Consider the following 25,873-nt stretch of genomic DNA (forward strand, 5'->3'; position numbering starts at 1 on the left):
CACTGCTATCACTGTATTGAGCTGCACATGTGTATGTAATCTTAGATCATTCACTAGATTGCTGAGCAAATATGCAAACTACTTTTTGTGTGTGTGAAAACAAATAAAATGGTATAAACTCAAATATTTGATACTACTTTTAGTATGTATTTTCAAGTGAATAAAAAACAAACAACTAAAGCGTGGCTAAACATTGACATCCATCTTCTCTTGTACTAGCCTCCTTAAAAAAACACACTCAACTGTTTGGTTGTGTTTGCTAAGATATATTTGTTAGTGAACAGATACTGCGTTGTACTGGGAGCTTGTGTCTGTTTTATGACCGATCCTCTGAAAAGAAAATGGAGAAAGATGTTCTATTTCTCATGACTGTCAACATAAGTTTCTTTTTAAATGTTCAGTTTTGTCTTAATCAGTACAAGGAAAAATCTCACTTTGTTATCCTATAATTCTGCCTTTCTTCCAGAGTCTTTCTTGCTTGATCAATACAATTAGTGACCGACATTTAGTAAAGCTGACGTATGGCCACAGTCACATTGTGGAATCTTCATAAAATAATTTAAAGAAAGCGGTTTCCAGCAGGAGGCAATACAGTGCAATATCTCAGACAAGCAATCACCTATTAACCACATCATACCATATGGACAGGAATGTTAATATGATTTCAGAGTTTGCAGCTGGAGCCGGTGACTTGATAAGTCATAATCACTTTCCTTATGGTTTAGAGAAGAAAGGGGACCTTTCAGTTGGTACAGCTTGAAATAAGTGATTTTTAAAAACAATACAAGAGATGACTTATTGTTCAGAATGTTGTGCGTGTGATACGCTTTTCATCCTAACTTTCATTCTGTAGATAATTTTTAATTGGCAAGTCAGTTCTAAACAGAATTTTAAATATTAAAGATGTCGTGTTTTCTATTTAACAAAAACAAACAGAAAACCAATAGGTTTCACGGTTGGCAAAGTATCATCTGTAATACCCTGCTCTTGAAGCTATAACGTAAACTGGCAAGCAGACCTGGTTTTACAGCTTTGAATAGTTTGATCACATCCTGCTGTGCAGGAACATGCTTATGACTGCTCATGTAAAAAAAATTGGCACGCACCCAGTTGCTCATCTGGAGCAAGTTAAGTACCTTCCTCCATTTTGAGGAACTGTTTGGCAACAAGCAGGAGTTTAGCGTCATTGAAAAGAAAAGTGAGAAGCACTGCACTTGACTGCCCATCATTATCAGCTTCAGCTAATGACTAATAAATGTCTGCTGTTATAAGTCAGCTTCTTCCTTCTTTTTTGTTAAGTCCTGCTTTTGTACCAAATAAGGTGTACAACTCTATTTTCTGTGTTTCATAGAGCATTAAGGCATTCTCAGCACACCTCAGTGAACTGGTCTTACTGAAGTAATAAACTCAAGAGTTGTAATATATGTAAAAACAGCAAAAGCATATGTAAATGAAAAAAAAAAATGGATTACATATCTTGGATCCTTAATTGGTGAAGGGTTACAATGTTACATGACTCTTACCTGAAGGAAAAGATAATTCCTTTGCAACCCAAAGCACAATTTGGGATATTAAATATATTAGTAACCAGTAGTTCAGTTTTCCATTCTGTGTTTTGGTAGACTTAGATGTTTCCCAAATAGGGATAATGAATGAATTCTTGTTTGTACAAACATGTTTTGTGGTGTCCTAGCTGCTCTTCTATCTTTCCTTTTGTATCTGATAGTTGGGAAATGCAGGAAAAGAAAAGGTAGAATGAATTCACCATTGTTTGTGAACAAGACAGCTGGTGTGAATTATAGACAATTTTTGGTCACAGGCTTATTTCAGGAGGAGAGAGAAGTTAAAGAGGCTGTTTATTGTAATTTGAGGATCCAAGGGCCATGCTGGTTCCCACTTATGGCTGATTTGCTTTGAGCATGCAATGGCAAGTTCCTGTTGCCTCACTTGCAGTGGGAAGCAGCGGATGAGTAGGCAAGGAGAAATTGCTTGCAGGATGGTTAAAGCAGGGGAAGGGAGCTGCCTTTCAAGATAGTCCTTTTGCTGCACGGCTTCTTTCCTACCTAGCTGCTTTGTTCTTCTAAAAATAAACCAAGCTGGAAAAAGAAGGTAATTATTTACATTCTGAAATGATAGGTACACCCTGACAATCTACTTAAGATATATTTCTGCTACTTGGAGTATGAGTGTTTTCCAGGGACACACTCAGTTAAATATTTGGCTATGTTCAAAAAACGTATGAAGTAATCTTTCTCTTCTGAAGTAGCTATTTCAGTCCATGAGAACCCAATGTAGAGGAAACTGACTGAAATCCTCTTGATGTCTTTCATTGGGAATTTTTATTTGTGTAGTATTCTCCTGAAAAGAATGATGCCTCTTTAAGCTTTCATTGTGATTCTCCTTTGTTTTGGTTAATTGCTGTATACAGAACAGTTTTCAGAGCATTAAGGAAAGTGAGGTGAGATGTTCAGGCGGAATAATAGGAGGTCAGATAGAGAAGATTTGATGACATCATACGTTTGTGTGCAATGTCAGTTTCCTGATAAAGCAGAGATTACAAGCTTTTTGTTGGCAAGTATTTGTTTGTTGTGAATGAAACTCACTGTGACTTCACTGAAGCCAGAATTTCACTAGTAAAAGCAAATGTCGTGCAGCTGATACCTTAGTTTGACTTCAGCAGTCCTTTGGTAGCATAAAGTGATGTAGTTTTCATGTTAATGCTGGTCACAACAGCGAGTGCAGGTCAGCTGGCAGGACATCAGTGGAGGAGAGTGGAGGATCTGGAGGAAATTACCCTAAAGAGCTCTTATACTTTATAACTTTTGTATTTAGCCCATGAATGCTAAGTATGAGTAAATTTGTAAATGTTAATGCAGTGTTTCCTTGAAGAAAGGGATTACAGTTAGTCTTTTTGAACTTGCGAAACAAATTTTTAATTGCTATTACATTTCCTCTTTTTACACGCATAAGGTTTTCGTTGAATGATGCCCTGAGACACATGATTGTTTGCATTGTTAAATCACCTGTTGTTCCTCTGCAAACAGAGTGTTGTGCAGAATTCGGAGAGTACATATCTGAATGGTGTTTGAGAGCATGATCGAGCCTTGTGCCTTTAATTGTAAACTTTAATGATCTTACAATAGAACATTCATCTTTTTTCCGGTACCTAGAAAATCCTACCCCTCTGAAAATGATAGAAAATTTTCTTGCAAGCTTGTTTGATTAATTGATATTTGACACGTCTATCATGGTGCTAAACGCTAGGTTCACACGGCTTAATTTCCAGAACAATTTCTAGAATTAATTTAAATATTTTATGTCGAAACTCTAGGATGACATAGAAAAATGTTTTGTATGCTTATTGATCATCTGATTCAGTAGCAAAAATCTGTGGAGGAAATTTCCAATGTGACACAAGCAGAGTTCAAACAGTATTCCTTCTGAAGACAAGACTGAATCACTATGTGTGTATTAAACTCTATAGGTACCAGAACTGTTTAGAAGTACTGAAAGTAAGTTTTCTGTGGGGCAAGTTAGGTGATCAGTGTTAGTTTAGATTTTGGGCAGCTTACCTGTTGGTTGAAACAGTTCTAATTTTCTTGGGAGTTAAAAATGTCCATCTATATGTTTCACATTTTAAGCAAGTTTTCTTAGGCAACATTCTGAGAAATCTCACTGCAAAAGCACTTTGTTATTTTGGGCACTCAAACTGAGTTTGCATAAAGATTCTCTCTGATAGATGACACAGAAGATTTCTGTGCTTGATACTTACATTTAATGTGGAGTCTTGGAAGGATGGTGTCTGACCTCTGCATTCATTTCCCTTCTTTTTGTTACTCTCTTACTGCTTGTTGAATGTTTACAGTTACAATGCTGATGTCAGTTATGTCTCTATGACCAAGTGGTTTGAACAAACAGGAGTGAATGTGGAGTAGGAAGTAGTTTCCACCATCTGCCATCTACATGAATGTATTTCTGGGTGTACTGTGGGAGGAGGGGTCTTGTCAGATTGGGTTGGTTTTGTTTATGCAGGGGTGAGGGGTTGGTTGGTTTTGTTTTTTACTTTCGGCTGGCTGTAGCCTAGTCCTGTGAACTGAATGCTCATTTTTGTCAGAGTGCACCGAGTGCATTCCTGGAGTGCATCTTTGAATTTGCTTTAATCAAAAAAGGAATTCATTTCATGCTGTCAGAGAGCACTCGGTGGTGCAGATTGAGCATAAGAAGTAGAGACAAGTTAGAGAAATTCCAGATTGAACCTCCAGTGTAAGGTAGCATGCAAAATGTACTTTTTCAGTGAAAATCTCTGAAGGCCACTGAGAATTTTTATCTGAAGTTTAAGGCTTCCTTGTTTATACGTATAAAAAGGAAGAATTAATCCTTTTGATAGAAGCAAATATATTTAAAATTAGTTAGGTTAATGCTCTGATAGAGTATTAAATGAAATTAAGGGCGCAAGAGGTGACTTCAGGAAGGAGAATAAGATTTTTAAAAACTATTTTAAAAAAATATCTAGGAAGAAGGAAATAGTATCCCACTATGTTATATGAACTCTTCTTGCTATGAAAATTACTAGCTACTTTGTATGCAGACTTGTCTAATGAAGATTTTGGACCAGTCCACAGCACATAAATCAACTTTGTTCCATCAGTGAGAAATAGGTTTTTGAAATACTAGCATGGTTCAGAAATAGATTGACATGAAGAATGTAAAGTTAGGTTTTAAATAGGTAGGAAAGATATTTTCCTAGAATATAGTGCAAATTATGCCACTGCAACACATCAGTATTGACTACACATCAGTAGTTGACTGAATTTTTGTGGATATGGAGCCATGGCAAATGAACAGAACTGCTTTCTGTTGACTTCATTTATTTTTTTCCCAGAGTCCCTAAAATTCATTTCATTCTAACTTTCTAGAACTGCTGTCATCCTCAGTCATCCTTAGTATTCAGGATGTGTTTTAAGCTGTAAAGAGAGATGATGATTAAGGAAATTTATGTCCAGTAGTAACAGAGAATGTAAGGAGACATTTAATTGTTAATTGTGCTAATCTGGTTACACATTTTCAGCAGAATGGTAGACTACAGGTGAAATGTAAGACTTAATGACCATTATATTTATTTCAATTTCTCTCTAGGCATTTAATCATTTTAAAATGAACGGGAAACGATGATTGTCACAATGGAAATTTCCGTGCTTTCTTTGGTCTGAACATTGTGAATTTTTTTTTTTTTTTTTTTATTGCAAAGGCAGTTTCTGGAAGCCCTGACTTGCTAAAGTCAGCTTAAGTATTCTGGTCTGCATTATTTTGTGGCCCAGGCAGAAAAGTGGAACAAGAAAATCCATGAATATTCTCTTTGTGAAAGAAAGATTCACTTTAGCGTTGTTTAATTTATCTATGTCTCATTCACCAAGTATACCTAGATCTGTTTGTTGTATGGCTTTACTGTTTCGTGCTTCAGATTGAGATTTGCCCTCTTTCCCATGTTCTGTTTATTCACTGTTAATTATTTTTCAAGCAGAGTTGCTTTGAGAAGAAAAATTTAGCTTCCATTACCCTCTATTGCAAATGAAGGACAGACTTTTCTTTTGCACGTGGAGTGCTTGTGATTGTGAGATGCTGTTGTCAGGGAATTTGTTCATGCTTTCTGATGTTGTTGTTTTATTTCCATTCTCTTCAGTAGTGTTTTTAAAGTTCTTATTATTGAGTGTGTTGTGGGTATGCAGAGTTTAAAAACATCATATTCTCATTTTCAATTATGTCTATTGAAAATACTTTTTAAAATGGCCCAATCCAATTAGGTAGAAATATTTATTAGAAGGCCATTTATAAAACTGAGATTTTGTGAAAAGCATCAAATTTTGGATATACCTCTCCAAAATAAACTATCTAAAAGAACAGTATTACTAAACTAAAAAGAACAGTATTAAGCCATAAAAAGACAACTTTTTACAATTCTAGAATTATCAGAAATACAAAATTTATATTCCTGATAAGTTGTTTGCTACAGTATACTACATTTTTATATTGTACTGATGCAGGATAAAGCAAAACACAGAAACAGTAATGCTTCTGAGTATTGTTGTTCCTTTTTTTAATCATTGATAACATAGAGTTGATGTCTGTTGTTGGGGGAGGGTTTTAACGTTACCTCTAACTAATGAATTATCTGTTCTAAACATAGAAATCTAAGAATATTAAGCAAAGTTCTATTGCAGTTACTGTTGATCTTCAGTTATGATCAGCACCACCAAAGTTTAGATAAAACTCAAAAGAAGTGTGAAGATCTATGTTTGAGGAATGGTTATGACTACTTTCCTACCAATTGTCTCACTTGATGGTGGTAAGTCATCAGTTAGGTTTCCTTCCAAATCATTTTCTGATCATAATTTCATACCTTAGAGATTGCTTTCACTCTTTCTGTCTGAAAAATCTGTTTGTGTGTTCAAGACAAGTGTGAACATCACCCTTCCTGTATTTCTCCTTCATCTCCTGTAGTTTTGAGACAAAGCTCTGTTTCTCAATCTACAAAATCATTTTTGCATGCAGCCTTACTGTTTGAGGTTCTGTTCACAATCAAAATGTTAGAATTCTGACTGAATCTCAGTTTGCAAAACTAGTCCTGAAATCTTGCATGAAGATGAAAGTGTCCAGTGCCAGCCTCCCAGAAGAAACAGCAAAATGCTTGTTAATCCCTTGTATTAGTCATCAGCCTATGTTCTACAGTAGGGCTAGCCAGCAGCTGTGCATCTCATTACATGTTCTCTTTATGTTGTGTGTCTTGTCTTCTATCGTATCCAGACACTTCTCAGCAGTAGTTGTGCATTTATCCATTTTGTTTGTTTTGGCAGTCAGACCCGTCTCTTTACTTTCAACATTTGTCATAACATTCCTCTATCTTTATGTTTTTCTTAAAATTTCTCTGCTTAGATTGTCTTATCCTCTATGCATGAGGGATACAAGGGGTTGGATGAGGGTGACATTGATAATTATACATGTCAAAGACAGCTGATTTTAGGTTTAAGCATGCCTGCTTTTCAGTAACATATCTGAATGCTGTTAGGTGGCTGTTAATTTAAAGCTGCATAATCAAGGTATAGGATGGTTTTTAGCATGAGTTTGGGTACCTAGTTCCATCAGTCCCTGTAAAACACTTCAGTGAAAGTTAAAATACTTTCTGTTACAGAGGCAAAACTTTCAGATTCAGCCACTACTTCATATTTGAAAATCTTTTACATGTAGCAAAATAATATAGATGTTTCTGATTGAAACTGTGCAATATATACCTTAAAAATGTGTGGTTTTGTTTTAGTTTTGCAGAGTTTTTTATTTACTTTCTTAAACTTTTCTTTGTGAAGTATCTGTATTCCCATAGGAGGTCTATGAAATATGAATCAAATTTACCTTGTGCAAAGCTGATTAATTTCTTGATTAAAAAAAAAAAAAGTTTTTATTTCACTTAGCAGTGCAATTAAGCAAATTTGAAAAAGATGTCTAAAAAATGTGAGTCTTACAGATGTGCTGATAACGAGATATCAGCATTGGTGAGAAATAATCTGATTCCATACTTCCCATTCTTTCACAGGATAGTAAAGCACTAATGTTAGTCTTGCTTTCAGACAATTGTCATCGTCTGCGTTACAGTTTCCTGAAACAACACGTTGGTTTCTTGGAGAAAAGAGCAACCACTACTGATGCAGGTCATTTGTTCAAAGAGCAATTATTGTCCCTGACATATCTGTAGGGTCCTGTGCTCTCACATACCTGGTTATATGGCTTTTGCATCATCTCTAGTTTAAAATATTTTTTTCTATTTTATGGTTAAGAATAACACATGGCACAACAGGAAAACTGAAGAATTGCCACTCTAGCAACTGATGGCTTAATTAAGAGTACAGTATTTATCAGGACAAACAGAGCATGTACTACCAAGAAAATCTACAATCCCATGATAACTGTGTCTGATCATAGGGATTAAAAAAATTACAGCTTCTGTGCAGTGGTCCGTGATACTGTTTTCTGAAATAAATTGATGATATTTAAAATGGACCGGAAGTATTCCTGTCCTTTTATGCTGTAAATGCCAACTTAAGGTTTAGACAATAGTCTTGTTTGCATATGGATTTTAAGAAAATCCATTGAAGATTATTTGAAAACCACCTCATTAGAATGACAGATTGTTTTGCCAGATCTTGTTTTCTTGTCAACTAATATTGGTTATGTACAACTGAACAGGGTTACGCTTTCTGAAAACATGCCTTTGTTAGTAACTGAGTGCCTTGCATATATCTGAGAATCAGATTCATTCCTGATTTCTAGAGTTTGGTGGAGGATCAGTCTCTAAAATTTCTTTTATGCACTTTCACTAGCAGACATGACTAAAAGCTCAGGTATATCAGGCAATGCTATCTGTCTCTACTGTACTGTATGTATTTTTGACCTGTGTTATTGTGGTTTATTAACTGGGGATGCAGGAAAGGTTTTAAAAAAAACAAACAAACAAAAAAAAAACCCATTATCGGTCATGGCACGTTGTGTCAGATGTTTGACAAGCTGTCTCCTGGCTGTGGGCCATCTGGTTCTAATGGATCTGGCTATGCTGCTGAGGAGCCAGCAAGACGTGGCTGCAGGATGATCTGAAGATCATTTAGTCAAATCACCAAAGCCAAGGCTTTAGGTGCAGTAATGCTAGTTCCGACATAATCCTGTAGGCTGATTTAACTTTCTTAAAGTTCCTGTGCTAATTTCTCATCCCATGAAACCAGAATCTATTTACTAATGTCATAAAAGTGATGGAAAAACTGACCAGTAAGTATTCATCAAGCGCTATCACCAAACGCTCATTAAACAAGTAGAGCTATTGATAAAATTTGCATAATGCTGCATCATTAATTAAATGAAAAAAAAAAAAAGGTAGATCAGTGATACAGTGCTGTGGAACGGGCATCACACAGGCTAAGATGAGAACTGAGAATTGAAGTGTGTACACACTGAAGTGTGCATAGGGAAGGTGCTGCATTCAAATGAGGAAGACTTCTTGAAGAGAAGTGACTTGTTTCCTTCTTCAACAACAACAAAGGACACGTAGAACAAAAAGTAAAATAGCTAGTAATGAAAAGTTTCATATCTTTTTGTATTTTGCCTCCTTTTATTGCTTTTTCATTTTCAAAGGAATGTATTTAGAACCTTTGAATCTGTAGGAATATAATATTATTTTCTGACTCCGTGTGATGAAGAGGTGGTTGTCCACTCTGGTATTTTTTCCCTATTTAAGAGAAGACAAAAAATCAACAGTGTATTTGGTTTTCTGCAGTTTCTGAGTTTTGTGACTTCAGTGGCCCATTTCATAACATTACAGCTCATCATACTAACAAATCACACAGCAGTTAGCACTGCCTTTCAAAATAGTCTGTGAACAAATATGTAGGAGTGCTGTGACTTGGACTATAGACACTGAGACTGTGTAGTAAAATAATAACAGTGTAATATTTTACTATTCAGCTGACTGGCTTCAGTAGGACCTTTGCTGCAGTGTTACATAATACACAGCCAGGACAGAAATGATTTCAGGTGGACTGTTTCAGTCCTACTTCTCTCGTAAGTAGTATGATACGCAATGGGTACTAAGGTCATTTACTCCGAGACGTTTTTGTGTAATTTTATTCTTTAAATATTCCTCAAGGTGTTGTGGTTAGCTATACTGAATTATTTTCTATTCAGAAGTTTATATAGTGAAACTATGTGCTGGAATTGCTGCCATGCATTGAAAGTAAAGCAGATCTTATTCTCAAAATTATTGTACTTATTTATTCAGTGATTTAGAATTTAGCTAATGAAGCTTTACTTTTTTTTTTGTGATGTCTTTGACATTGTTTTTGAACAATGAGATTTTGAGATTCTTCAAAATCTTCATGATTTTTCCTCTTATCGTTTTTAACTGGTATTTTTCTTGTTTGTCAGTATTTTTCATTTTCTTTGTTTCTGAACAAACTGACCTGTGAACAATGTGAAGTTCATTATATCATGTGTGTTGCTAGTGTTTCAACAACTCTGCTGTAAGATACTATCTCAAGACAAAAGGGTGAGCAAGCATAACCTTGTATATTACTGATCAGCTTGCATGCTTAGTTTATACATTATTTATTAGAATTATAAACCTGAAATAAAAAAATAAAAAGATTAGTAATGTGCCAACTCTGTGTTAAAGAAGTCACATTTATTTATATATGACAGGTAATTAGGAAAAACACTATTAGGTTGGTTGAAAACATTTTTACTTCAGACCCCTTACAGCTAGAGGAGTAAATGTTTGACTCTGAGTTACTGGATTTAGTTTAGATTAGAAATTACTATGAAGAATTCATTAGATATGAGGTGAAAAAAAGAATGTGACAGAAATTAAAAATAAGAAATAAAGACAATATAAAAAGATTGGTTACTTAATATACAACAGGTAAAGTACATATTTATTCCAGCTTCATTTAGTGAAGTTTCTAGTTTCTTTTACACAGTTCTCTTTCTTCCTCTGAGATACGGGGTTGTCTGCAGTGTTCTAAGTGTTATGAATAAGGGTAAGCTGTAGGAGGACCTGTGTGAGAACCTGGAACTATAGCATTTAGTAAGTTTAAAATACTTAGACTTAAGCAGTATTCAGCTCCATTGAACATGACTAATTATACTGTGGAAAGAGGAAATATGTAATACCTTGCTACCAAGTAAAAGATATCAGGTAAAAAGAAAGCAGTTTAAAAGGTATATGCCATGTATGTAGAAGTGTGCTCTGCATGAAGAACTGTAAATAAATACACACATTTTAAAGTACTACACACATTTTAAAGTACTTCCATGGCTTCATTTTCTGTGCCATAGCTTTGCTTTGGTTAGAATGATAACATGTTTAGATGAAGGTATGCTCATAAATTCTGAGGACAGAGGCCTGATTTTATAGTTAGGACTTTCCTGTTCTACACAATTAAAGTAAAACAACTTGGTTTGGTTCTCCTGGAGGCTTTCATATGTCTGTCAGGCCTGCATAGAGGCTTCAGATAACCAAAGGCTTCCAAATGAACCTAAGGCTTCCAACATGAAAAAAGTTCTTTTTAACAGCCTTCATGCAGGGTGATACAGCAAGCTATGAAGGTGACCAACTTGTATAGCTTCAAGAACCCTACTGTTATTTCCTCCTGTAAATGAGCAGTCACTCACAACCCTGTGTTTGTAGAACTGTGCTGGGTCAGTGGCACAGCCAGCACAGGGATCCTGCTTGAATGATCAATGAATTGCATACATCTCAAGAACATCAGGCTTTTCTTTTTTTTTTTTTTTTCCATCACCTTTCATGTAGCATCATTGATTAGAAAAGCCAGTGTGCACTGAGCTCTTGGAGAAATAGATCCAACTTGGCTTATTCTTTAAAATGTCATCATTGAAAGAGCAATAGAATTATCAAAATTTGCTGATGTCTGCGCACTTTAATCTGGTTCCTTTAAGACTTCCTTTAGCTGTTCAAATGAAAATGAAAGCTTTCTTTTCTACATTTTCAAGTGTTCAGAAGTAGAAATGGAGGGAAATTGTAGGAAGAGACCAAGTAGTGTACAGCATATTATCTGCCTTAATGCTGCAGATTCCAACTGGCTCATGCTAACAAGAAAGACAAAAACATTTCATATGTATTTTAATGTATTTCCTCTGATGGAGCAAAACACCACTGCAATACAAAAAAAAAAAAAGTTGTTTACATTTAAGTGTTTGTTTTACTAATAAAATACAATATTTTTAAATAATATTTTTAAATGTTACATATGTTCCTAAGGCCTAAGCACTACAAAAGCACTTTTCTTTCCTGTAATTCAAATAATTCTAGGCTGTTGGGCATTGTATAAATAATCTTTAAACACATTTGTTGATATTTTGCCAGAACTTTGAAGAAATGTTTTTTCTTTTTGAGGTTTGAAAATCTTAACATTATAATTAAATGGAAAAATTCTTCTAGTGATTATTATGTAGAGACTCCTTTATTTCTTTATTTCTCTTTAAATGATTATTTTAGAAGAAAAAAAGGATAAAAAATGTGTTTGTATAAACATAAGTGCTTCCAAACATCTGCAGTTCAAAGTACATAATTCATAGTGACACCAAAGGTTGGCTTGTGTTTTGACTGGATGACTTTGGTATTATTTTTGTCTGCAAAGGAAAGAGTGGAGTAGCATCCAAGTGGTGCAAGATGTTTGCCTCTCAAGAAATCGTGATGAATTTGGGACAAGGGGTAGACTGTTTTTGGGGGGTTTTTTTTTGTTGTTTTTTTGTTGGGTTTTTTTGTTGTTGTTGTTTTTAAAAAAGAAAGCATACCAAAGGGAGAAGAAAAGAAGATCTGTCAAACTGAGAACACTTACATTCAATTGGGAATCCTTGAGCTGGGAGCTACTCTAAAGTGTAGGTCATTATAAACAAAATAAGGAAAGGAGAATAATAAACTAAGAGTACAGTCAGTTTAATCAATTTTGTTCACTTCATGCTGTTATTTATTGTATTTATGTTCCACGGACAACCGCTTAAAAATAACAGGTGAAAATATGCTCATGTTTGTTCATGTTTTTAATGTGTTTGGTATATAGATTATTTGTTCTTCAGTTTTCGTTGATGTGAATATCCATTACCTAATTTCAAAGTATATCTGATGTATTCTTTCTGTATCACCATGTTAACATGCTGTAGGTACAAGTTGAAGAAGAAAACTCTGGTAAGCTGACAGCATGTTTAAAATGATTTGTATATACAAGTGCTAAAGTTATGTTTGGTATGTTAATGCAATCTCACTTTTTAGTAAAGGCCAAACAGTGTTAAGTGGTTATCTGCATTGATTTTTCTGTCTTCCATCTTTATTCCTTTTGTGTACCTGGAAATAGGACCATCTATTAATAGCCTCTTCCTGGGTGAGCCTCCAGAACTCTATTCTCAGTTGGTCCACTTTTTGAACTCTCCAGCAGTGTTCCCCTATGAGGTGCTCATTTTTTGGAGTTTATCTGCATTTTTCCCTCCTGGTGTTCTTAAGCCTTCTGCTACATCACCACTGAAACAGGTCAGCACCTGCTGAGAGTTGAACTGGTGCTCACCTTGAACATGCTTGTTCTGCTGAGTCATGTTAGCTAATTTTTCTTTAAAAAAAAAGGCTTGTCTTGTGGGAAGTGTTCTTACTGTCTGTCTTTTCTTTCCTGTCTGAATCTCTTTTTCTCCTTTTGATACATCAGCTGTTTGCTTTTCATTTTATATTTAATTGCTCATGAAATATCCTGTGTTGGGTACAAGAGTATTTCTTTGGAAAGACTGGGTGCATTTAGAAGAGTGAAACTAGTTTTAATATGAAAATATGGCTAAAGAGAAGATTGAGTGCCTCTTGTTGGGAATAGAATATGTTCTAGTGGAATCTATATGTATGGGCATTGATGATTGCCCAAGGAACATTTGAAGTAGGCCTAAAGAAATTTGTTGTCTGGCTTGAGTGAATCTAGCTGAGGTGGGAAACTTGTAGAGGGAAAGTGTATTTTTAAAGAGGGGAACAAATGGTAGGATTTGAAAGAAGAGGGGCTGGTTTTTTTCTTTTTTTTTTCTTTTTTTTTCTTTTTTTTTTCTTTTTTTCTTTTTTTTTTCTTTTTTTTCTTTTTTTCGTTTTTTGTTTTTCCTCCATCAGCATTGCCTCCAAATAAACACAGTGGTCTATGTGATGAAGCTGATCCTTGGTGAATTGTGTCAAGCCTTATAAAATGACATGCTACCGTTTCCAAGGCTTTAAAATCCTTTTCTTGGCAAAGTCTTCAGTGCTCTGATCAAGGCACGTTCTCCTTGACATCTGTCTACGTTGCTGTCATATTCTTTGAAGTATCCACAGTGTCTGAGATATAAAAGATGTTTTCTCAGTTATGGTCCTGTCTTTGTAAGTGTACAATTGCACTTAAGATCAGAATGTTAAGCAACCTGTGCTGCACAAAGTATTTTATCTCTGTCTTTAAGAGGATTCAAATTTGTTATAATTAAAATAAAACACTTGCCTTAGAATTCAGCTTTCTCAAAAGGATACAACTGACATTTCCTTTTTGCCAGTACTGAACCAGACAATGTCTTCTCCTCACTGTGCTCCAAAAAGTATTTTTATATATGTTTTTAGAAGGAAATCCAGTTCCTTACTTGCAGCTGTTGACATTTTAGAGCCTTGGATTGAACCAATAAAAACACATGTTCTTTCAAAGAACACCTATTTTTACTGGACCTTGCTAATGACCAATGACACAGAATTCAAAAAATGTTGGCTGAAATGAAGAGAAAGGCTGTATTGTTTTAAATTATATTTTTAAAACTTTTCCTTATAGCAAAACTACACAGATATTTCATATGCTCTTGATCTTGTGAAAAATTACTTGTTTTTGGAATTCAGTTTTTAATGGTTGAAAAATAGTTCAGGCGTAAATGTGTTGCAGCTTATAAAATGTTAGTAAAACATACAAAATATTGTCATTTAAGATTATTATAATATTTTCCCGTGCAGAGCATTTAAAGATCTTACTTCCTAAACATTTCCTGTGCAGCTAAGAATACATTTGGATTCGTAATGCATTTGAAACATCTTCTGTAAATACATTGTTTCAAACATATTAAGACACTTATGTGCAAAGGTCAAATTAGATCATCACTTCTTTCAATGGTATTCTCAAAATGGATTCAAGCTATATGCAGATTTAATATGCCTTTTTTTTTTTTTTAACATTAACATTCTTACTGAAAATTAAGTGAAACGTGAATGATGATATGCCACCAAGGCTGATGTTCTAAGGCTGAGTTGATAGAGATGTACATGCCTTTTACATTACTTGTGTTGCATCTTTATCCTGTGTGTGTGTTGGATCTGCCGTGTGGCTCAAGGATCCCCCTGTTTGTTTCAGTATTTTGACTTCACAAGAGGAGAACAGAGAGCAGGATAACATGGCACCCATGCTCTTAATTGTGCAACCAGCTCTGTACATCAAGAAAATTTACTGTTTTCTCCTGGAGCTACACTGTTATTCTTAGCATATTTTCACTTTTTTTTTCTTTTTTTTTTTTTTTTCTTTTTTTTCTTTTTTTTTTTTTTTGGTAGTCAAGAGAACAGCATTAATAAAAATTCTTGTTTTAAAGGTAGGTTGAGATTTTTGCCTTCTACATATTTCCTGTAAGAAATCCGCGCTGCTCCTGATTCAAACGGGGAATTGCAGAGCAATGTTTTAAAAGGTGTCTGCAAAACAGAAAAGCAAGATGCCTACTGATATTACATGGCAACAGAAGCACCATGAATAATACCTAAAGTAGTAGTAGTTTTTTAAGATAATGTTTAGATCCTGTATGGTGCAGAAAACAAACAAGAAATCCAGAGAAAAAATAGCATACTGTGGGTTTCCTTTTTAGTATTTTTCTGAGCTCCTGTTTCTCAAATGCTGAGACACATAATTTTTATTACTGACAGAAGAATTCCAAGTGTGATTTATGACTTTTATGTGAGATAGACATTAAATGTCTAAAGTTTCGAAATACATTTGCAGTCAAATTTATTTTAGCATTTTTTTCTGCATTTTCCTATATTATTAGAAAGTGGTTTTTTCTCATTTTATTGGTATAAAATTGAAACTGTGCTTTAAGAAACTTTGACTCTCACTGACAGTATGCATTACTCCTGGGAGACATGCTAATGCCACAACTGATATAAAATAAGATATTTTAATATTACCGTTGGACACCTACAATTATTTAAAATTTATTTTTATATAGGATCAGATTATTTTGTTTTATATTCTAAAATGTACTATCTTGACTTGCAGTACATTATTCAGAAGAGAAAATGATGTCTTTTGTGTTTGGGAATATGTTGATGTGTTTTATTTAAAATTTCTGTCTCAAACTCCTTTGCATCTCTATTTTACTTAGGCTTCGGCTGTAGTTTATATATATAGTTCAGTTATACTACAGCTCTCTATTTCACACTTTTTCTCTGTTTAGAGTTGACTCCAGTAAGGACTGCATTGGAATAAATTCTATGCATTTGATAGGAAGCTCTTTTCTGTGCCTTCCAAAGCCAGCAAGGTAGCAAAAGAGACTGAAATATTCAAGCCTTTTATTTGAGACAACAGTGCTTATGTGAGCATTAAATCACAATTCTCATTTCTTTCTTACTAGTGTTTTCAGAAGGTGTTTATTAAAATCTTCTTTCTCAGTGAATTGTCTAATGTCCCAACAGGATCTACCAGCTTAGTTTTTTTAGTGATGATATCTGAACTACTTCTTTGTAATATGCTGTTCAAAAATGTTCTTGTTAATGTTGTAATTTTGCCTAGATCTGTCCAACAATTGTTCCCCTATGTCTTCCTGGTCCTTGATCTGTTTTTTTTTTTTCTTTTTTCTTTTTTTTTTAAGGATTATTTTTCATAAAACAGTGCATTGTTTGCTGGCAACTAATTGCTCTTTTTAACCAAAGTTAAAAAGAGGCAAGGCTTCTTATGGCTACTGTAAAAAATGGTCAAATACAATTTAGCTCACTACACAATTTGCAGATCTTTAATCTTTAGAATAGGTGTTCATGTTACAGCAGTAAGTACATGTATGTATGCACACAGCAGCAAATGTTAAATTTTTCATTCTCTGTCATTAAATTAATATTTAAGCATAATACTCTTAAAACTTATTTTCTTCCAAGCTGTGGTATGTGCTCGGGAATTAGAGTAATCTCAACATAAAAGAAAAAAAAAAAGAATAAAAGCTACACATATATTTTCTTTTAAAAGGCTGATTGAGTTGGAGGATGTTTAATTTGCTCATTTTCCTAAAAGCTTATGTTGCTTCCTTTATACATACTTAATACGACAAAATTTGGCATTATATGGTATAGGTATAGGTATGAGCAGAATTTCATCTCAGTATCTTTGTAATTTTTAAGACTTCTTAAAATGTTCTGCAAAAATTCTTTATCTGATAATAAACTTAGCTTTGTTTTGGCATACAGTTGGACCAGGAGGAAGCTAAATAATGCTGCACATTTTAAAAACAGCTCTAGTACTATTTAGGAATTGCAACATGCTTTTGTCTGATGCTTTCTCTACTTGCAGAAATGGTGATGGGGTTATTTACGTTAATTCATTTGGCTTGTTGAAAAGAAAATATGCTCACACTCCTCTACTTAATGGGATTCTTTCCTCGTTGCAGTGCAAACGGTTAGAGCAGGAGCTTCATCATCTGAAAGAGCAGAACCAGACTTCAGCAAACAACACGAGACATCTGACTGCTGAAAACAATCAAGAACGTGCTCTGAAGGTAAATCTCCATTTCTTCTTGCAGGCAAATTAAGGTTGTAAGCCCCTGGTGCCAGCTTTCTGGGCTGCATATATCAGTTGTGTACATTTCAGCAGAAGTGAGCTATGGTGTTTGCCAACAACCCCTTCTTTAAACACAGATACAGCACCCTTCTGTTATGGTTTTATTTTATTTTGTGTATGAAAACAACAAGAAAAAAATAACATCCAGTCCGAATTATTGGGCTGGAAATTTATACTGAATTCTTGGAGACTGTCCTTGGATTACATTTTATAACGTGAAGAAAACTGCAGCTATTTGCTTCACAGTACCTTTGCAAAACTAATATTTTAAAGTATGGCTGTTTGATCTGCTCCTAGCAGTGTGTGCTATATTAATAACATTGTTGACCTATACTACTAGTGACCACACAGTTGATACTACTATTTGCAAAAGGGTAGCTAGTTGGAATTGGGAAGAGGAATAATAAGTCTTGTCAATAAGAATAAAAATGAGCAGAGAGGCAGGAGAGGGTCAGAGAAAGGACAGTATAAAGTGACAGGTTATTGCTGCATTGAGAAAGGGAAATTGTAACGTCAGTGAAATTGATAGCTACATAACCAGCCGTCTCACCACTAGGCAGAATAAGAGCAAAAGCCAGGTAAGATGCGCAAGTGTTCATGCACGCCTGTTTAGCTGCTGTATTCATAAAAATCTCTTTGACTGGTTATGGAAAGAGTGTAAAGGCAGAAGTTGCTCTGTTGAAACTGTGTTGTCATTTTAAAACCGCTTGATGTAGGTAGTAAGATCCAAGTGTATCATTTGTAGGCAGATGTTCCTCTGTATGTGTGCGTTAGGAAAGTGTCATTATTCATGCTACATCTTGACCAATGCAAAGTAAAGGAATTGAGGCAAATCCTTGTGTAGTTTGATGTTTCTCAGTTTAAAAAAAAAAAAAAAAAAGTGTAATCAGTGAACAGAAAGAGGCTGTATGGCATATAAACCAAGTGTGTTTTATGGGCTTATAATTTCCATCAGAACCTATGGTGATTTTTACAAAATCAAGTCAGCAATATTGAAAGCAATCTAACCTCAGATGTCTGGTAATAGAGACTGTAAACACTCAGGGCTGTTTCTGACTATGCTAATGGTATTGTTTTGAATCTGAGATCACTGAAAGTTACTGCTTGTCAGGCACATTGTTTGTAATAAGTAGTATTGTCTTTCATTAATTGCATACTGACTTGTTTTTTCTGTCATTGAAACCGTTATGCACAGGCACTTTCCTTTAGAAAACATCAATGTTTTATAAAGAGTACGTTTTTTACATACAATATTGTCTGACATAATGCTCCCAGGATAATTATATTTTCAGAGCAAGAAGTGACTTAATAGTTCAGAGTGTTACTAGGATTTCATCCTAAGCCTGACATTGCTCTCACAGCACATAATCTTTAAAGAATTTAATTTCTGTCTGTCACAGGCATTTTTTGATATTTTCAGAGTTAGAGGTTAATTGGTCATTGTCTTTTAGAGATGAGAGTCTGGGGAGGAAAAAAAGGAATGCTTTTCAATTTTTGGTAGTTGTACCTTCTTAACATTATACCTCTCTTGAGTTTGTTTCAGTTCTTATTACTGCAGTCTACGGTGAGGGTAGGTCCATCTGAGCACTTTTTAGAAGGCCACTTGCTTAGATTGAATTCCTAACCTTAGAAACTCTGAAATGCATGTATGCAGTCTTAGCAAAAGTGGTCAGCATTGTTGTGCAACTTATCAACACTTGTTCTGCCCTAAGCTGTCATCAAAAGGAAAAGTTTATCAGCTCTTTTTAGTGCAGCTGTAGCCAGGAAGGTACAGAGCTGCTGGTAGGGATGGGAGTCAGGTCAGCGATGTCTTCAGCCATGGGTGGGCCTGTCTGCCTGTTGATTGCAGTGCTGCATTGAGTAATGTTGATTCAAATACGAACAGCTATCCTGTGGGAGATGTTCAGATACCAAATCCATCCTGAACAAATTTGATTAGGAAAGATTAAAGAAAGAATCTGTCTTAAAATAATTATCTCTTAAATATAATTGATGCTGGTGACTTAGTTTGGCAAAATACGCATTTTGGTGCTAGGGGACAGATGAGAAATTTGACCAGCTTCAGATTTGCTGCAGGGAGCAATAGAAGTGCAAATATCAAAGGCAGTGTAAGGATACTTGCAGTCATATCTGGGTAAAAATACAGTAATCGGGATCAACTGGATTAAGAATGGCATAAAAAGTTGTGACAAATAATGAGATCATTGCCTTTCAGCATCCTGAAATATTCTTAACGAGACCTACAGATAATTATTTCTTCCTTATTTTTTTAAATTATCTTAATGTGATGAGTTGCTCAGAAGGAAGAAATGGCATAAGACCAATATTCAGAAAAAAACCTATTTCATTTCACAGATGGTATGGTCTAACATGTGAGATAAACTGCAAGCTTTTTGTTTTATTTTTAGCAGTATTAGCTCACAGAGCTGCTTCCAGCCTGGTTTGAGGCTGCAGCAGTACACAGGCTCCTGAGTGAGATAAAGCAGCAAAGAGACTTTTCACCAGAGAGAAGGGGTGCAGACAGTAAAATGGCCAGACTCAGGCAGGGATCACAAAAGTGATGTAAGCACTCCTGCTTACTTTTGGTTTTACACACTTTTAGATCCCTTATCACACCAGAGGATCATCTTTCAGATAAGACACTTGACAGATAATGCACAGTGTATAGATCTATACTGTGATTTTACATATGTACATCTTTGTTAAGATGTTTTTAAGTAATCTCTTTCAGACATATTAGTGCTATGTAATTTAAAATTTCTGCATTTATTGTATTAATGGAATAGAATATTTCTTAGTGTTGTGGGCCGTTCAGTCCCACAATTCCAAATTGATACTCCTAATTTTTATATTATTCTTATTGATCGTCGGAGTATATATTAAATGAATGACAAGACTGATGTCAAATCTTTCCTCGAAGTAATGCACATAACTGCACAGGGGTCATTCAGGGAAGGGTGTGAACACCTATATTCATCACTAAAGTAAAATAATCTTCTTCTTTGTGAAACCATTTAAAAAATCTTATCATATTTCAGATTGAATTATACCTAAATCTTTTAGGGATAATTGCTTCCTAAGGGCCTATACATTTGTGCTCTTAGTACTTTTTCATAAAATAAGATCTGCAGAGTACTTTGCAGTTCTAGTGTGTCAGGGTCTATAAGTAAGATTATTCATTTGTGCTTGGCCTTCATAATTAACATTTGGTCTCTGCTGATTCTGATAAATGTATTCCCATAATACACTGAGATATCAGATTAAATTAAACATAGAAAAGTTAAAGAATTGATTTTTTTCATTAGTATTAAATATTTTTTTGTGGATCGTTTTGTTGTTGTTGGCTTTGTAGTGTGTGGTTTTGAAAGGCAGAGCTTTAAGTAATACATTTTCACTAAGAAAAATAAAGATTTTGCCAGTGTGAAAGTCCTCTACTCTGGTGAAAAAGAATAGGAAATAAGTCTTCTGGATCAAATAATTTAATGTGAAAATTCATGTAACATGTTCAGTTGAATTTGAATGAAATGTAGGGAGAGGTGACTCTTTTCACAGGACTGATTTATTTTGTAGCTTTTAATTAGGTGGCACATTCTTCTTGAATCAGCTCTTAATCTGCTTTAAACACCAAAGAGACATAGTAATTTACTTTTCAGCTAAACTCTCAACATGGAGGAGAGGCTGTTTCATGATATACTTATCAGGCGCCCTTTAATGACTTAATGAGTTTACTCCAGCCAAGTATGATGTCATTAGAATTTGTGAAGGTAATTAATCTACTTTAGAACTGTTAGTATGTTAATCTTTAGTTATGATTGACTTTTCTTTAAAAATAATTTTTTGTGTTCTGATTAATATTTTTAGTTGTCATTTTCTGTAAAATTCTAAGTGCTTCCAAGGCTTTCTTATTAATATATTGTAATTCAGAGTAATATGCAAGAAACTGGTATGATGGAGCTGTTAGATACTTACTGTGGGTTCATAAAGCAATTATAGCTATTGTCATGTGCTTTCTGCTGACAAATAAGAATTATGTCAAGGGCAAGAAATCTACAATACATAGCAGTTTGTTAGATAATGCAGTGAGGATGGCTATGAATGGAATGACTATTCTGGAAGTGCTTTCTTATGCCTTTCATAAATTGTTTTAAGCTCCATTTTGATTCACAGAATTTTCAGGATTCTTAGAGTGGAAACCATTTTTTCTTTATCTGCTTTACTTTGCCAGACACAGGAATAAATCTGGTCAGCGTGTGAGCTGATGAAGAGCTCAATCTCTGATGTCACTTTTTACAAAAGCTTGAACATGAAGTTTAAAAATATTTCCTACTGTTGAAGTGCACGGAATATCCATGCTATTTAGACATATTGTATTAGTTATGGAATAAAGTCCTGCTTTCAGAAGTTGTATATGTGGCCTATATCTGTAAAACCTAAATCATTCTTATACTGTTTTTATGTTTAGAGCTTTAGGGCTGAAGTTTTAGAGCTTCATTTTAATGTGTTTGGAGCTGATTTATGCCTATAAAATATCTGATTTGCTTCTGACAGAACAACACACTTTTGAAATATTCTGTAATCCAGAGAAACTTGCCTGAACCAGCAATGGGAAAGTGGGAGATCGAAATCTTCGTCTCTTCAAATTTCAATTCAACATGGTTTTTTTACATTTATTATAGTTATAGAATCATAGGATCATAGAATCACAAGGTTAAAAATGACCTGCAAGATCATCTAGTCCAATCGTCCTCCCATTATTATTGCAACCACAAGCTACTAAACCGTATCTTGTAGCTCCTCATCCAGATGCCTCTTGAACACTGCCAGGAACAGCGACTCACCGCATCCCTGGGCAGCCATTCCATTGCCTGACCACTCTCTGAGAGAAAAAGTTCTTCCTTATGTCTAATCTAAACCTCCTCTGTTACAACTTGTGGCCATTTTCTTGGGTCCTGTTTGTTGCCTGGGAGAAGAGGCCAAACCCCTCCTCATCACAACCTCTCTTCAGGAAGTTGTAGAGTGCAAATAGTAGTTAATTGCATCCTAGAAGACTGAGAGAAAAGCCTTTAAATACTTTCAAAATCATTTTATGTAAGGCAAAATCATTTTATGTAAGATCTCAACAAGAGATCTTGTTGATTTATTAGAAACCTGTGAACATGGCAAGACCCAGCGTCATCCAGAACACTTTTCTGCTGATTTCAGCTATTTTGACTGTCATGCCATTATTAACTTCAATGCCGTTTGAGTGATAGAAACCAATTGTTGATTGCCAATATTTTATACTTAGCAGATGAATAGCTCCATTACCTAGTAGGGAAGTGGCTATTACACCTTTGTCCAGAATGTAGTCTACAGTGTAACTGGATCTTTCTCTCCAAGAATTTAAAACTTAGTTACAGTTAATCTTGCTCTTGTCCTGCTGTTACTCTTAGTCAGCCGTATGACAAAACATGATTTAAAATTTTGTATTTGTCTCAGTGTTGTTGTTTTGTTGTTTTTTTGTTTTGTTTTGTTTTGTTTTAAATGAAACAACTCAACAATATGAATCCGAGTAATCCAGTCATCCTCTGCTCAACTCAGGTGCTGAGATCTTCAGCCAGATATTTTTCCTTCATCTAGTGTCGTATATTTAAAGTATAACAGTTTGATTGTGTGCATCCCTTTCAAGATTAAAGTGACTAGTTTAGCATGTATTTTTTAATACGAGTCAAAAAGCCAAGTTTATAAACTCTCTTCATTCATCACTTTCCATTGCTGGTTTTGCTAATAGTTTTTGTAGCCATTCAGGCTGGTAGGCTTTAGTTAGGCAGATCTTGAAAGAAGAGTTGTTTAAGAGTGGCATCCACATTCTTAATGACAGTATCTTCCTGTCTGGTGACTGATGTTTTTGGACTGACAGATATTTATATTCATCAATGAAAATATCTTAGTTTGTATAGTTTGGCAGTATCTGTAAATTACAGTAATTGCTTAAAAGTAGAATAAGTTATTAAAACAATATTTTCCTCTATTGGAAATAAAAGATGAGATGAGACACTTTCCATTCACTGAAAGTGGAGTCATCCAGGATCCTTTTAGAAACTCAAGCACCTAGAGTCTGAAAAATCTGATTTGTATGTAACATTATATCCTTGGCTTAAGAGAAATGATGCTTGATAACATCTATATTTACATGATTTTCATTGTCTTTCAGTGGCCATCTTTCTTGCAGGGCTATGGATAGAAGGCAGTAGTCTGTTCTGTTCTTGGTTCGCTAAGGCATCACTGTGGAACAAGATTTTGAACCTGTCCAAGTGTTGGATTGTTTCCAAACTGTAGGAAACAAACAGATGTACCAGAATTCTCTTTGCTTCATTAGCTGCACTGGTTGTGCCACCACTCTGTATCTGTAAGGCTGTCCTTTCCCAGACAGCACTGTCTAGCAAGGCAGCATGTGTGTACCTTGTTCTCTTCATAGCAGTAACTAAGGATTTCTTGGAGTCTTTTCAGATGAAAAAAAAGATCAAGCAGTGGTGTTTCTTATTGTGATTTCAAGTCAGTCACAACTGTTTTTAATGAAAGGAGCACATGGATTAGAGTGGATGTTTTTTGGGAAAACAATATTTGTCTGGAAAATGATCCTAAGAAAAGTTTCATCTAATTTAGTTATACTTTTTAAGAGCACCATATATCTTACGTAATTTTGGAATGCTGCTTATTGCCTGTAAGCAGCAGCACAAAAGTGGCACTGAGTGTGTCTTGACACACTGAACAAATAGCATCTTGGCTAAAAGAGTTTGTTCACCTTACCTGATGAGTTTGTCCTCCTTCTTTTCTGTTAGCAAATAATGAACATCCCTAACCAAAGCAGATATGTTTATTGAACTTTGATTTAGTTTTAAGCATTAAGGAATTCATTACTCATTTACACTGTGTTTTGGGTCAGGTTTCATCTGCTCCACTAGAATTCCTTGGAGTTCTGTTGCCTTTTATTTTATGGACTTCAAATCTGTCTTGATATCAGATTACCCTTGACAATCTTAAACATCAACAAACTGTTTGTATACGCTATAAATGTCCTTTTGTCATCGGGGAATTATGTGGTCATTCAAATCTTTTTTGGGGGAGGAGTGTTTCATCTTACAGGTGGAAACTGTCTTTCCATTAGGTCAATCAGTATAATTTATTTCTGATGAATGCAGCAGGTACTTAGTATGCAATATATAGGCTTTATGTTATTCTATATCTGGATGGTCATTCGCCCATTCATCTAGAGTGCTTCCATGTCCTCATTTCTTGTGTGCAAAAAATGATCTCTTTCATGACAGTAGACTTCTGTGACTATTAATGACAAAGCCCTCTCATCCATGATTTTAATTTCATTTAAACATTCTGTATTTGTGCATCTGCACATTTTATATTAACTTAGTATTTTACAAATAATTTGCCCTTTCAGATACCTGTTTTTCCTGCTGTAAGAGTGGGTTCCATTTTCTGTAGTTGATTCTTTTGACAATTATCTGGTCACCTTCCTAGAAGTTTCATGCTTGCTGAATGGTGTGGCCACTTGGTCTTGCAATACAGTAAGATCCAAAATGTTTTTTGTTTTTTTTTCTTTTTTTCCCCAATTCTAAATCTTTTGTTGCATTCTTAGATTGTTTTCTGAATTGTGTCAAAGTACCTCAAAACTCGAGTAGTATATGCATCTGGGAGAGATCTCAGGTGTATGTATTCCAGAAATATTTGTACTGAAATAAAATGACCTTCTGAAGTTGTTGAAGGTGGAACAAATTAAGGCTAGGACTTAATAATTTCTTAAGATCCCTTCCAATCCCAACAATTCTGCGATTCTGTGAAGCATCTTCAAGAAAGCTAGCTGCATGGTCTTTCACTTCTTATCTCCATGGAAGTGATACTCATGCCTTAAATCCATGACAATAAAATAACATGTTCTAAAATACAACGAAGTTCATCAGTATCTTGTAAATTAGAATCAAAGAATCTGATACATAAGCAAAACAGATGCCATATAAACCACAAATGTTAGAAAAGCTACTCATATAAAAAGGTGAGTTGTTACAAAAACAAAAATTCCCTAACTGTAACAATAAGCTTCATTTCCATCAATGGCATAGTTAATCACTCTAGTCATGGGTTCATTTTTCTTTCATTCTGACTAAAAATACACCAATAGTGGTACTATTGTGAATGTTTTTAATGACTGAGTCAGTATCATATTGCCATACTTTGAACAACTGTAAAAATATGTGTATATATATCTTTCACTTTCTCTCGTATGGAGCTTCATTTCAAGATTACATGGATCAAAAATAAAGGGCATATGTCAATCTAATTATAAAGCAGTCACAAGGCCTGCAGTGTCAGACTTTCTGTCAGGAAACTAGTCTTCCTCCTTCATTTGCCACTTTCCAATACTATAAAATGTATTCCCTAACTTGGAATGGAATGGAATGGAATGGAATGGAATGGAATGGAATGGAATG

General features: G+C 34.8%; 1 protein-coding gene across 3 annotated transcripts in view; it reads left to right on the forward strand.

The window, feature by feature from the left end:
* MIPOL1 (mirror-image polydactyly 1) overlaps positions 1-25,873 on the forward strand; it is a 173,767-nt gene that overhangs the window by 64,328 nt on the left and 83,566 nt on the right. For all 3 annotated transcript variants that reach the window (XM_042868128.1, XM_042868119.1, XM_042868137.1), the window contains one exon: positions 17,221-17,328. In XM_042868128.1, coding sequence (XP_042724062.1) covers positions 17,221-17,328 — 108 coding nt within the window. The remainder of the gene's footprint in view (positions 1-17,220; positions 17,329-25,873) is intronic.

This window comes from Lagopus leucura, unplaced genomic scaffold (genome assembly GCF_019238085.1).
Source record: "Lagopus leucura isolate 7727_CA_CO unplaced genomic scaffold, USGS_WTPT01 Super-Scaffold_1, whole genome shotgun sequence".
Classification (NCBI taxonomy): domain Eukaryota; kingdom Metazoa; phylum Chordata; class Aves; order Galliformes; family Phasianidae; genus Lagopus; species Lagopus leucura.